We start from the raw sequence: 15,143 nt of genomic DNA on the forward strand, positions 1-15,143 counted from the left end.
AATAATCAAGATATTTTCTGCCAAAAAGAGAAGTACCTGAAAAAGGCGGTGGCTAGAAGGTTCGAGAGGTTTCTTAGCGAATGAGGTGGCCACAAAACTTGCCTACATATATGAAAAGCAATGTGGTGGTCCTTGAAGTGGGTGATTTCTGGCCTACATTTGGTCTTGCAACTTACCTTTTTTTTTTTTTTTTTTTTTTTTTTTTTTTTTTTTTTTACGCAAGAGGGGGAGAAAGATTTGAACTAGTGACCTCTGCTTTATAAGGTGTGGTCCTCAGCCGATTGAACTACCCCTTAAAAACTGGTTTTGCAAATTATAATTCAACCTAATTACTGACAAGAATGAATGTTATAATCTCTTAGTAAACATCTATATTCCGGGTGATATATAGTAGTTCACATTTTAGTAATCCATAAAGTAAGTGTCACGTGAATTACCGCATCAATTTGTAAATATAATAAATGTCATGTAGACTGCTATGTGATAGCTCACGTTTTAGTATCTCGCGATAAATGTCATGTAACAAATGAGAAATTCCACTTAGAAACTTGTCAATCATACTCAATTTCTATTTTTCCCCCTAATAAGATCACACTCACCTTTTTTTGTAACATCAAATTGAGTGGTTTGCTTACATGGTTTTTTAAGTGGTGATGACACAGTAATCAATCATAATATTAAGGGAAATGCTAGAGGTTAAAAAGTTTTTTATTTTTGGCCAATATTTTCCTACAAAATCAAATCAATAGATCAACCATTAGATTTGTGGGATTCATAATTGACTTATGTGGAGTTCATATAAGTCCACAAATCTAATGGTTGATTTGTAAGATGAGATGAGTCAAAGACGGATGAGCCAATGATTTGTGCAATGTCTACGCATGTCGCGATATTTTTAAAACGGGCAAAGAAATTTAATGAAAATAGGATGGAATGAGTGATTTAATAACAAATTAAACCTTAAGGATTGATTTGATCATTTTAAACCCAAAAAAGTGAATTGGTCACAGCTAAAACCAAGGGACACTGCAATTGGCAATTCTTGATTTGCTCCAATTAGCCTCTGAACTTAGGGTTTTATGTTTCATTAGTAGCAAAGAATAGAGGGGAAAGTAGTAGGGATCTGTAAACGAAAACATGAGTCATCCAATCCAATCCACTCAGGCAGGAAGTATCTAATGAACTCAATCAGTAGCTAGACAATTACAAGCAACAGGAATTATTGCTGTGCATTCAACTATATATTAGATTACAACAAAAAAATGAAAATGAAGAATATAGTAAAACTCCCCTCCCTCTCCAACGAATTCAAATAAATGAAAAAAAAAAAGAAAAGAAAAAAAAAAATCGTAAAAATCAACCCACTTAACGTGTCTAAGTACATTTCTATTTTCTATTCCCAGCTTTGCGTTTCATATCCGTTGGAGCTGGCTGCCTCCCATTCCGCTGCAGATGGGCGCCTACCCCATTTGGAAGTTTTCTTGAAGGTGAAGGGCCTAGAGAAGAAGCATTGGCATTCTTGCTGCAAAAGTTAATCATAACTTGTCAAAAACGCATGCTAAATTGACCTGCAGAGAGTAATTAAAAATGGAGTATATAGTAACAAAACATCAACTTTAGATTACCTTAATTCTGGGCTCTTTACTTGCTTTGGATTGGCTTTCCTGGTTTTTGCCCCTAGACCATTGGTCATGCCAGTAAGTTTTGTATGATTGAATTGCCAAAGCAAATCTGGCTCCGAAGAATCGCTGGTGGCGGCATCAAGATCATCCATTTCATCAGTACTGGCAATGTTAAACTGGTTGCTTCCCACGAACATATTGTAGGATTGATCTGGGTAAATTTTGGAGGAATCTGGCAGATATTTCTGGTAAAACACATCAGCCAAGTCCCCATTATCTGCTGTCCAACTTCCTAAAGGGTTCTCAACTCTGCTTACATCATGCTTGTTTACCATGACCTTATCAACCCACTCGCCGGAGCCCATTTCTTTCTCATCCTCCCCGTAATTCTGGCCATGACTATTCACCGGAGGCCAGGGCGGTGAATTTGCTAATAGCTCGTCAAGATCAAAACTTTGCGTCTTTCGCCTCAGGGCAGAATTGCTATTATGCTGCAGAATAGCAATTGAATACTTTTATATAAGGATACAGAACAAGATACAAATCTGCCAGTCTATACATGGTGATAAATCCTTCTATCCTCCTACTGAAACGCCCTCACACTAGCACTTCAATCAAAAGTAGAAAAACATATTCAGCTCTAGATAAATACTATCAGATAATGGAAGGTCAAAGATCTATGGAGTCATGATCAGGGGACATTACTTACTTCTATATTGCCTACATCACCCATTGGTTGCCGGCAGCTATTGTGATCTCCCAAAAAACCCGAATCCTGCTTTTTAGATTGAAAAGGTGATATCTCACTAGCTTTTGTCCTGTATTTTCCAGAGCTTCCAGATATAGAATTTGGTGTGCTCGCCGGATCCCCCTCTTTCCTTGCCAATGCAGCTTTAAGACTGGCAATCTGAAGAAAAATTGAAAAGAGAGTGTAAGAACAAATGGACAAGGTTCTTAAAATTACTATTGAGGACAATTTAGGAGACAAAGAGAGTGTAAGAACCTGTTCTTTGAGATCCTTGACATCTGTGCTATCTTTGTTTACTTTGGCAGCACCAAGTTCAACGGTGGCAACTCTCTCTGCAAATTTAAGTGTACTGATTGTTTCTCCAACAGCATCAGGCTCAGGGCTTATATGAACAAACATCAGCGTTTTGGCCTGCCCTCCTAAAATGATAAGTACAATCTCAAAATCAGAGTAATAATCTTTCAAGCAATAAGACCATAAAGAGAGAATATTGTTCCCCTCCACTCTTTGAAAAAATGGTTTAGTTTAACCTTACCAAGTGAATCTTGGAGCAGTTGTGTGAGTTTGCTATTTCTATATGGAACATGCGGATTCTTTTGAGCAAGGGAAGCTATCACATCACCCAAAGCTGACAGAGATTTGTTTATATGCTGTGCTTCTTTCAGTCTATCTCCTGTCACCTCAGATTTGTTTACTCTCTCACTTCCTGCAAGATCAACCAGATGCATACAGCCACGAAGAATATTTCCAGAAGTCAAGTCTCTTCCTTGAACATGAACAGTCAAACAACTGCAAAGGTACAAATCAAAAGAACAAAAAAAATCAGCCAAACTAAACAATATTGTCATAGAAGCATCCATAGATTCAAGTATATCGATTCCTACCTATGAGAGCGGCTACTACGGTCATTTAGGGCTGTTGCACCCACTGCACGATTCCTTTGTCCAAGGTTCATCAGATCAATAACATCAGACGTTGATGACACTGGCACAAGGTTTGCATCTGGTACGCTAAGTCCATTATGAGAACTATTACGAATTTCTAATGTATTAACAATTAAGGAAAGCCTTTTAATGGGAGGGGATTCTTAGCCACATTTGAATAATCAAGGTATATTGAACTTTCTTCCAGTATTGAACTACAATAACAGTAAGTTCAAAAAAGAATATGATATTCAGAGCTTTCAGCCTACTATGGCTATCTTGAGAAGTTGAATTGATTTATCAAGATCTAATTACATAGCCATGTCAGTAACAAAACCAAATAACTTGCAAAGGATATCTTTTGTTATTTCCATCAGTGATAAGGAGGTCCCTAACTTGCTCGTTATAGATCTCAATCATCTGAACAGAAACATCATAGCAGAAAGTGTCCTTTCTTTGATTTGCTATATGAAACAAATCGCCCAAAGCCCGATAATTTACTCCTTGGTTTTTCTCTGTAAGCTCTCTGGGCCCAGACTAGACATGTAAGCAACAAAAGTTAGCCACATTTGCATAGTTTGATAAACAAACATCAATGCACATATTATATCATATCCTCAGAAATAAATTTATTGCACCCTACCATGGTGAATGTTTTTCCAGATCCCGTTTGACCATATGCAAATATGCAAACATTGTAACCATCAAGAACAGACCGAATCAAAGGCTGCATATCAGAGAAGACCTCCGCTGCAATACATTAGGAGATAAAACTGTAAATTTAATGTTAATATCTGCGTATCTGAATAGTATCTATATGAAAACCTTACCAACCTTGAGTTGCAGATGGCCCAAAGACCTTGTTGAAGCTAAAAGGCCTCTGGCCTTTTCCATGCTTTGATGGAGTACTGATAGTGATACTTCCATCTTCTATATAATCCACGGTGCTGAAATGATTTGATTGCCCAGACAAGAAAGGTCTCACTCGACAGTAAACCCTAATGCTTCCTGATTAAAAAAAAAAAAAAAAAAACCATTTAATCCCATTCTGAATACTTAAGCTTTAGGCAGTCAGTGATTTTCCTTTTTCCTTTATCCCAAGCAGGAAAACAGTGATATTCTTACCCTTGAGATCCTGCACTTGATTGTATAGCTTACGATTTTCCTCAAGAACTCTATGATACCCAGAAGCAGCATGAGCTAGGCCATGAATGTGCATACCTACAAAGAAACAAACAAATTCAAATCAGACAAAATGCCTTTTTTTCCCCTTCTCAAACACCCCTCCAGAAAGAACAGAAACGAAATAGAAATAGAAAGAACCCAATAAACAAAGAACAGTTTCTTCCTGAATCCTACCCAGATTGTGGAACTCCTCGTGAAACTTCATTTGCATAAACTGCATACCAGCTTTTGTAGCGTGAAGAGTATGCTTTAGCTCCTATAGAAATTTAAGATTAGCCTTACAGCACTAAGCAGTTAAAGAAACAGAAAATAGGAAATGGTGGAGGATATGCCAGTACTGTTCATACTTGAATGTCTCCTTGTTGTTGATCAAAGGCCATTTTCTGTTTCAGGAGTTGACTTTTTGATTTCTCATCAGAAATGTGCGCTTTTGGGACAAATTCCTCTTTCTTTATCACTTTCTCATTTTTGTCTTCATTCTGAAATATTACAGAAACAATAAAGAAAATGTCAGCAATCCAATTTATATTCCAATCATAGGCTATGACATTGAAGACCTGCTTTCTCTAGTGATTCACCAGTGTATATTAATTGTTAGGTACCTGTTCAGATGGTAAAGAACAACAAATTACCTTTTTATCACCAGAAGCAAATTTCAACAATGATTTGCTGCCATGAGAAACAGCCATATCTTTTGGAGTTGTTTTCATCTAATGGTTACAAATAAATGAATAAATAACGAGTCAGATAGGTATTAATTAAGTTATAGGAAAAGTAGAGGAAAAAAAAAACTTGTTTAGGATCCAAGAGAACATGTTTATTGATTTGGAATGTGCATCAATTCCTAGTCCTAGGTTGAATGTCGAAGCATATTTGATCGCATAATCCATATTGAAAAAGGATCTCTCTGCCCAAATTGTTTCTTTCTGCTGAAGAAAAAAGAAAGAAAAATGATAGTTTTGGACAACCAAAGCTAACATACCAGCTCAAATTGGCTTGAAATGCGATGCTCAAACTCCTCCACAACCTTACTTAGCACAGATTCAACCAACTGTTTCATGCAGAGGAGCAATATTAATTCACAAATAAGTAGTAGCAATAGCATCTGTAATGGGATAAGCAACAAATTGAAAAGGGCAATTGGGCCTTTTCAAGTAGTGAATTGAATGGAACTATACAATGTAAAAAAATTACTAAAAATCTATCCAAAGTAGGTTCGTAGTTCATGTCCTTGCACACTGATACACATGGTACCATTTGTAGTAGGCCCAGCTTGATCAGCAAATTATTCTTAGCTAAGTTCACCAATTTAACAGCAGCTTGTACATTTTAATCCTTACCATTGGAACTTCTTCAGGCTTCTTATCCAATAGAACCGCACGAACAAGCATACTCAAGGAACCATTAGCAGGCTGCAAGTAAAAATCCAACAAAATTCAAGCTTCTTCAGTCAATTTGGCAAAGTAAATATATAAACAAGCCTAAAATGAAAAAAGTTAAGCTTACCAACCATTTTATTAAAATCAATGTCTGAGGACAGCACATTCAAAGATTTTTCACTCGTTGAGGAGTTCCTTGACAAGGAATTCGTGAAGGGCTCCGAATTTTTCCTCACAAAAGATTTTGCTGACACGGTTGGCTTTACATTTCCACCAAATTTCCATACCCCATTTCCCCCAGTCTGTTTCCATTCGCTGTAGGACTTAAGCGCCAGAACACAATTTACAACCCTTCCAGATTTCCCTCCCTGAAATTTAACAAATTTATTTTGAATTACTATACAAATTTCTATCCATAAACCATAGCTGTTCGATCCTCAGCATCTGATGTATGTGAAAAATAGACTAAAAGTAACAGAAATTTCTATGTTAATGAAAAACAGAGATACTAAATTCCCTAATTCTTTGAGAATCCTGATCCCTGAAGCCTGAATACATACTTGTTCCAGATCAGACGCCTCAAACGTAGGAATTCCCATTTCCTGCACAGCCACCAGGAAATTCCTCACATTCTCAAAGTACTGAAATGCGGACAATGCGGCCCCATCAGGAACCAGAGCAGAATCACATGGACTTTCCACCACCTGAAAAGAAATCAAAATGCTGCTTAAACATCCCAAATTGAAAAAACAAAAAAGACACAGAATTGAAATGAAGATAAGGATGAGGAAAAGGCTAACCTTGGGCACAGCTCCAGAGTAAACCTTGTTGAGCACATTGCAGAGAATGATCCCACTTCTCAATCCCAGCCTGAACTCCTCCTCCGACGGCTCCGCCGGCAAATCCTTCGCCCCCACTACTCCCACCATCTTCCTCAGCCACCCCGCCGCTTCGTTCCTTCTCGACGCTATCAATCACCAAAACAAAACAAACCCATCAACCACTCGCTCCCATTCATTCACCACAACTAACACAAACTTACTGATTTTCCTCTGTTTGGATGCTGAGAAAATGAAACAAGAAACGAAAAGAAAATAATAATATAAAAAATAAAAATAAAAAAAATACCAGCTTCCTCAGCTTTTCTAGACTCGAGATCAAGACCTCTGACTCGACTCCCGTGCTGTTGGAGCACATCCTCCACCACCTCCGCCACTGAGAACGAAAATGCCCCCTCCGTCGTCGACGCCAACGAACTCATCAAAATATATTTCGCTTAACTCAAACAAAACTCACTAGCATTAACTAAATGATACGATATGATCTTTGAAGATGAAGAAGATCTGGAGGAGTTGGGGTTGGTTTTTGATTATGAGATATGATGTTTCTTGCTGGTGGTGTTTGTTTGAGGTTTCTTTGTTACCAATTCATCACACACATACACACAGAGAGAGTCACATTCGCCATGGACCTTTTGCTTTCTTTTTCTCTCTTTCCTTTTCACTACAAAAGTGGGTGCTTTCACTCACTGCTCTTTTGCTTTATACTCTCTCTTTCCCCAAAGCTACTCTCCCGAACCTGTCCCCGAGCCACCCCAGCTTCAAAATCCAAACTGTTTTTTTTTTTTACTTCCTTTTTTTTGTCCCTATCCCGGTTGCGTTGATGGCGCGTGCATAATACGTGCCACAATGAGTAAGGTAGCGGTTAAAAGTGATTGGAATGTGATTTTACGCGAATTTAAGGGTGCGTGGGATTTCCAGATTGAGATTTGTTGGGCATAATATGGGCTTGTACCCGACCCAGTGGTCTAGATCCGGCCAGTTCTGCTACTTAATTGAACTCTAAAACGCCAAGACCAAAAAATTAAAAAACACCCACCATGTTTAATAATTTGAAAGAGTTGATGATTGTTAGAATTCTTCTGCTATTTGTATTGGGTTTACTAAAATTCAAATAGTTAATGTTGCCAAATCAAGCGGAAAAAAATAGAGCAGATATGGGCAACTAGTGAAAGATATCTGAGTAGTGCTTAAAATTGTGTCAGTTTGGAAAATAGTTCATGTCAAAAGAGAGGTAAATTTTGCTGCTCATGGTTTAGCCAAAGCAACCGTTAAACATGTCATAGATCAGATTTGGATGGAAGACATTCCTCCTTATATTTCTGATATTGTTTTGTTAGAGCATATAGTTTTATGAGATGAATAATATAAACATTTCCAAAATTATAACAATGACATGTCCCTAGCATGTAATTTTTAAATGTATTTTAAAAATAGACTATGGAAATTATATATTCTTAAGACATATATTTGTTTAATAAGCTGAGTTTCAACCCAATTTAAAAGAAAACATTTTCCTTAAATAACATAGCAAGTGTTTTTGTATACCACCCAAAATGAACAATGTTAGCCTTTTCAATGAAAAAAAAAACATTAATAGTTAATTATATTAGTAACAAGACATAGGATTAGTGTCGGTCCAATAGGGAAACAAGTTGGATTGTATGATGCCAGATGACAATTCCAACAAGTAGCATTAATTCAATATTTATTATTTACAACTCTTTCTGTCCCCTTTGATCAATTCTCCTTCTCCCTGAAGGTTCTTTGCTTTTTATTCTTTCTTTCTTTCTTTATGTTTTTGGTGCCAAGTATCTTTAAATGAATTGATAGAGGTTACAACTCGACATTTTTTGGGAGATTATTGTGTTTGGATGAGATATTTTGAGGTGAATTTTTATTCAAAGTAGTAGTAAATTAAAAATTCATGGGGATGAAAGTCATTTTACAAATTAGATCCAAAATATTATCATTACTAATTAGTCTTTATTTATTTTAGCACATTTTAAATGCATTTAGTTGTAGAGTAATGTTAGTTTAATTATAGAAATACTATTGTTAATACTGCTACCCTTTACTTTAATAATCTATCCTTTTCTGCAAAATGTTTTCCAAAAAAAATATTTTCTTCTACTTAATTTATTGATTGTATGATTAATTATAGAAAACTATCAATTTAAAAATTTAATTAGTCTCCCATTTTTGTCACAAGGCAAAAACTATTAACAAATATGTATTTATATTTGGATAATTAAAAACATGTATTTACTAATGCCAAAAATCCTAATTTAGTTGGTGTGAGCGTAACGTAAACCTCAAACTATTTATACTTCACTGTGTACATTTGCGGGTTCTATATATGCTACAAATATTTTTCCAATTCGATTGGGTTGTTCTTAACCGGTGAAAGTTTTTCCTTAAAAAAAGAAAAAAAAATAAGAACACTATCATTCACCAAGAATATCTTATTACTCACATATTCGGATCACGTCACATCAACTTTAAAGAATAATAAGTAAATACTTGTCCAGTACATAACAGTTCTCTGTCAAACAATTATAAAGAATTTTAATTTAAAATTATATCCGTCTCCTAAAAAAAACATCTGGTTCCGCCCCCTACCCTAAAAATTCATCTAAAGAAACATGGCTATCACAATGACTTTGATGCATGATGCATATGGTTTTGATGGTGATGGATAGCGCTATATCCACAACCAAAATGGAATAAATCCCTCCACTCATGGTTCAAAAAACTATTCAAATGTTTGAATAGTCCTTCTAAGACTATGCAAGTGGGTGGATTTGTCCATTTCCCTTGTGCTCTTTGCACATTAACGTCACACAAAGTCATCTTCTAGCACCTACTTAGTAGATTCAATTTAGTAGGTCCTCCTAGTGTTATGATTCAAACCAAGAAGGAAAACGACAAACTATATGACTCTCTGAAATAGGGATTCATTATTTATCACAAAAGCATCTTATTATATTGTGTGGAGGGGGGAAAGGTTTCAAAAAGCAAAGGTGAGACAGATTTTTATGCATAGTTTATCTAGGTTGGCTCTCCCAAAACCTTATACCTAGTATGTTGAGAGCACAAACAACCTATTTTGACTCTATAGGATCTTGTTTGTGCATGTATCATTCCATCATAGGTCGCATTATTATCAATCTTGATATCATGTCTAGAGTCTTTAGATATTGCTCAACTTAAAAATTTAAGTTTAATTTTAGGTTCAGGTATGTTATATTTAGTCGCTCACTATTGTATACTCTATACAACGTTCTAACAATTTTAATTTTTTTTTTTAAATAAAAATATTAACAGACAACTCAAAGAATAAAACGGACCCCATAAAACATGTTTTTCAAATAAAGAATAAAAGAACATAGTCTACAAAAGATGAACAAATGGAATTATACATGTAAATGCGTGTGCATTAGCATTACGAATCATACTAAATGTTTGACCTAAGCTCCATTGGTACGATTGCCAATGCAAAAAGAGCATAATGCTGACAAAAATTTTACTAGCAACCTTTTTGTAGCATTGTATTTGACCTCAATGATGAAGTGATTGGTGAAAGATTTATTTGGAGAGAAATAGGTGAATGATTTTATATGAAAGACAAAACCAGTCCTTTTTAATCCATATTTCTATACTGAATTACCACATTACAAAAACCCCCCCTCCTTTTTATTTCTCACCTCTATTAAGGAGACAAACTTTCAATAAAGGTGAGCACGACTACCAACCATGTACCCATATCCAGGGGGAATTTGACTTGGATGTTGTAAACAAAAAAAAAAAAAAAAAAAAAATCAATTTTTTTATAATTTTTTTAATGGTTCATATTTAATTTAACTCTCTTTTTTTCGAAAAAAAAATCTCTTCTATTTTTTTTTTTAATTATTTTTTTTTTGTATAGAATGTAAGCAAAATCCTATTCATGGAAGAAAACAAGAAGTGTTAGAAAATGAAGTAAATTTATTTATTTTTAGAATAAGTGGTAATTTAATATAATATCAGAGCAAGCTTATGAATTCGATCATTGACTTTACAATTTAAAATCAGAATTTTTCATTCGAAAGAATCCAAGTATGAATAAAGGGTGAGACACGATCAAAAAGAAAAAGTGTAATGGTTAAATTGAGCAATTTCCCCTGGTGATCTTGGCTAAGTTTCAAAGCCACGGAAGCATAAAGAAAATTTGCTACATACCAACACAGACTTAAGCAAGTAAAAAAGGTTTGAAAAGCAAGCAATTTCAATCATCTAATACATCCAATTGTTGCTGGAAAATGTCCCACCAGTTGGTAGGCAATATGTCCTTCTCATCTAGTGGAATGGTTGTTGAAAACAGTTACCCAACAGCTTATCCAAGCTCACAATGATCATCGAATTAACCAGAGAAAGCACAAGAACCCTTGGCCTTGTGATCCAAGTAACACATTCTGTCATTCTTGGAATCCTACCCTAATCAACTTCTGCCTCTTTTTTCCAATCTGACAAAGGAAGTTACCCAACAGATGTTGCCACATTACGGACCAACCAAAAATGCTAATTTACTAAGATTAAGGTATGTTGTTTTAAAGTATTAATTATTTTTTTAGTTTTAGGTATAATTAGTGATTTAATATGGTATTAGAGCATACGTTTTAAGTTCGAATCTTGTCTCCATATTTTACGTGAAATATTAAATTATTAATTAAATAATTAAATTCATTACATATGTAAGGAAAAAGTCTTGCAAAACCAACCGATAAAATTAAAAACGTTTCATCTAAATTGTTCATTCTTTTCCTATAAAAATTCTTCCCCATCAGTGCCATCACCCATCTTAAATCAAATAAAAAGGGATTTCTAATTTGTAATAACTAAACTCATTGAATCCTTTTATTTTTTTTGTTTTTTTTTTATTTTTTTAACAATTAGTTGATAGCCAACAAGCATGAGCCACGATTAGAATAATATAAAGGTTAGGAACACTGATATGAGGGCATAGCTGTCAATTCGGATGTTTGGTGGCTTCAACGTTCAAAAAATTCAAATAGTTGGTTCGGCACCAGAGCCACAAGGTTCGGATACCACTGAGGCCCACGTTGGAGCGCCTTCAACGGGACCCATTTTCACGGGCGCATATCACAGCACAAGAATCTGATTCTAAATGCCAATGAGCACAACCTTTGAAAAGTTGCCAATAAAAATTAGCCACCTATCACACAGAAGTTTCTATCTCCCCACGCGTCTTGTTGTGGTTGGACTGTTCTGTAATTTTCACAACCGCCGGCAACGTGTGACAAGCTGAAAAATCTTTGCAGCTAGCACAGGACCACCGGCACCTGAAGCGCGTGATACGTGTAGGTGTTGGAGATTAGGAGTTAAAAAAGAAAAGTAAAATCCAGAATTCAAGAAGCTGGAGATTTGCCACTGCATAGTTTGATCAAGGAATGATGATTGAGTAATTTGTATTACTATTTATATGTTATAAAGTTAATGTAGTATTATAACATATATGTCATGGCATTCAGTGCAAGTAATAAATATTTGACAATTTTTTTATGGAAAATATTTAGAATATTACTGTATTTATTTTAACTTTCTTATAAATTTACGTGATAATCATGTTATATGGGTAAAAAATTTTAGCTACAAAATTTAATACGTGAATTGTCCGTCAGTTTGTAAAAAACTTGAATTAAAATCTATATACTATATCAGTTTGTAGTTCTTTTGAAGTAAAACTAGAGTAATAAAACTTTTTGCAATTATGTGCTGTAAGAACAATAATAGGTATTCGAAAATTATTGCCAAATGTTAGGAATCCAATTCAAAAAAAAAAATTTACGCCTCGTTTGTTTCGATGTAAATTTTTTTTTTTGTTGGAAAATATTTTCAGCAAAAATTTCAGCTGAAAATATTTTTTGACATTTAATTCATATGAAAAATCAATGATGGCGACGACAATGACCTTTGGCTGTGGCAGCCGATTCCGGCAACCACCGGCGAATTCCAGAGACCTACAAGCGATGGCAGGTGGCAACCTCCAGCAACCTTTGATAGCAGCGAAGAATAAATTGGGCGAGAGAGTGCAATAAGGAGAAATTCAAACTCAAAAAATAGTTTACGAAAAAAAAAAAAAAAAAAAAAAAGAGAAACCATTTTATGCAACTTAAAGGAGGTTTTTTGTCAACCGAAAATATTTTGGTTTAATCAAGATTTGCATTTGCCATCGTACCAAACACCAAAAAATATATATAAAAAAAAACATGTTTAATAAAAAGTTTTACTTTGAAACAAACGAAATGTTAATGAATCACTATTTGGTAAGAAACAAGTTTCTCCCACCTGGCCTATTTCAAATGCCCCAAGGTGGATAAAAATGGGCTAATTATGGTTATCAGAAAAACAATACTCTTGGTGGTTCAAGTCTTTGCCAAAGTAGGATATCCCTTCTAAAGATCGAAATCGTTAAAAAAGCAGCAAAATCCTTGGAAGCAATTTGTTTAACAATTACAAATTAATGAATAGATAAAGAAAAGGCACATCACATCTTGATACAGACTTTGTGCTTGTCACATTACTTAATAGTGTCCCCCAAAATGTGCTGTTAATTGAAGCAAAAATAAATGAACTGTAAATGGAGAAAGCTGGTGATGTTTGTAAGCAATTTGGGATAGACATCCCCACTAATAATTTTGATAGCAAATGTGAGAGATAATTTAAGGTTAATCTACCTAAGCAAATTTTGGACTCCCGTCTATATTTTTGGGCAAGTAATTCTCTCGTATTTGCTATCCGAATCTGAATAATTTGGACTTCAAATTGCTAGAAATTCGGAGCCAAGCAATTTGGCTAACACGTCACAATTGTGCAATTTTCAGAGGATTCTATAATGGTACAAACATGGCACATGCAGAATGGATAATCATTCCTAAAGGTGCAAATAAAGGTGGGTTAATTGTTGGATTATAATTGCAAGTGCCATTTCAAGGAAGCTCATCTGTCACAGTAATTATTTCAGTGCCTAAAGTTACATGGTAAAATGCTTTTTTCTTTATGAAAAATCACATGTTATGTGAGCCCAGGAGGGTGATGCTACCCATAACATATGATTTATCTTCATGAAATCACAATGTAAGGTTCACATCACTTTCTGCAGCAGCAATGTGCAGATTCATGCCTTGAAGATGGTGAGCCACATCATAAGATGGAAGCACATGCGTCATTATCTTATCGAAAGGTAGCACAGAACTGAAGTACCAACATGCCCTTGATATAATTTTTTTTGCTTAGCAAAACAATTATGGGTTTTTGGGTGCATGATGGTCTCCAACTAAAGCAAAAAATAATTCCCCATATAAAAAGTATCATTTAAGCAATCATGCTGGTGAAAAAACACAAACCTCGTCCTCATACAATAATATAATGCATTTGTTTATGAAGTTTGGTCGAAGAAACTTAAGTAGAGTTATATATAAAGCTTTTCAATTACACCTTTTGACAAATGGGTTTATACCAATTTGAAAAGTTTAATGTTCTCATGCTTTTTGGACCATTTTTCTTCACTTTTTTTTTAATTGGGTAGGGAGAATTTTTTTAAAAGCAAATCTATTAAACTGACATGTGTCTAAAATACACGTAATTCTTACGACCTTTGACATTAAAGATGCCCACATAGCAAAAGACCTTAAAGTTCCCATTATCTTAACAAAGTTAAAAGCTCATCATTGTAATGATTATATACTGTTTGCCAGAGGATAAAAAGTAATTATTTTGGCAGCCCAGAATGTAAGAAAGCTCTGGGGATCAAATACAGATCATACCCCCTCCTGGAAAGCAAACACCAGCCTAACTCTAACAACACATACACAGTCACACAAATCTGTGGAAAAATCTAACAAAATTTGGATACATTAAGAAAGCCAAGCCTTTATTTCCAAGAAAGAGAAAGAGTTTGTTAAGAGACCAAACTTGGCAGCAGTTAGGCCTTGGTTTTTGAGCTTCCAACCTAGTGCTTGTTGTTGGAAGATTTGGTTTGGTTTTGTTTTTGATTAAACAAAGAATTAAAGTAGTGAATAAATAAGAAAGGGAGAGGAGAAGAAATATCATCATAGGTTGTCTTCTTTATTTATGGGTGGGGCAGCCAACATTCCCAGTAAATCATGAAAGCATTGCACTCCTGCATCTTTTAGTGACTCCATAACTTTTGAGCCGACCAAACTATCATGAGGGTTGAGAGGGCAGCCCTTCTGCTCCTCACATTCCCCTCCCACCCATTCCTTCAAATTATACTCTGTACTTTGTTGTAACATTTTGTTTCTAATATTTCACACCAACTAAAAACACCCACCAGAAGAAATTATATATATATATTTGTTCTCAAAATAAAATATGAAGAAAAACAATGCTGAATTGGCCTCTATAGTTTGGAATTTTGACAAATA

The 15,143-nt window shown here is 35.0% G+C and overlaps 1 protein-coding gene across 1 annotated transcript; it reads right to left on the reverse strand.

Moving 5' to 3' along the window:
* Positions 1-1,174: 1,174 nt before the first annotated feature.
* On the reverse strand, positions 1,175-7,348 carry LOC132170699 (P-loop nucleoside triphosphate hydrolases superfamily protein with CH (Calponin Homology) domain-containing protein). Its single transcript, XM_059581778.2, has 19 exons — positions 6,986-7,348; positions 6,658-6,824; positions 6,418-6,561; positions 5,989-6,225; positions 5,819-5,890; positions 5,461-5,529; positions 5,111-5,188; positions 4,826-4,957; positions 4,653-4,734; positions 4,419-4,514; positions 4,128-4,301; positions 3,937-4,043; positions 3,650-3,830; positions 3,255-3,414; positions 2,906-3,159; positions 2,626-2,789; positions 2,332-2,529; positions 1,626-2,113; positions 1,175-1,522 (listed from the first exon to the last, which is right to left on the reverse strand). The coding sequence occupies exons 1-19, from the start codon at positions 7,116-7,118 to the stop codon at positions 1,387-1,389; spliced, it is 3,072 nt and encodes a 1,023-aa protein (XP_059437761.2). The 5' UTR covers positions 7,119-7,348; the 3' UTR covers positions 1,175-1,386.
* Between the last annotated feature and the right edge of the window lie 7,795 nt (positions 7,349-15,143).

Source organism: Corylus avellana, chromosome 1 (assembly GCF_965113065.1).
Source record: "Corylus avellana chromosome 1, dhCorAvel1.hap1.2, whole genome shotgun sequence".
Taxonomy (NCBI): Eukaryota; Viridiplantae; Streptophyta; class Magnoliopsida; order Fagales; family Betulaceae; genus Corylus; species Corylus avellana.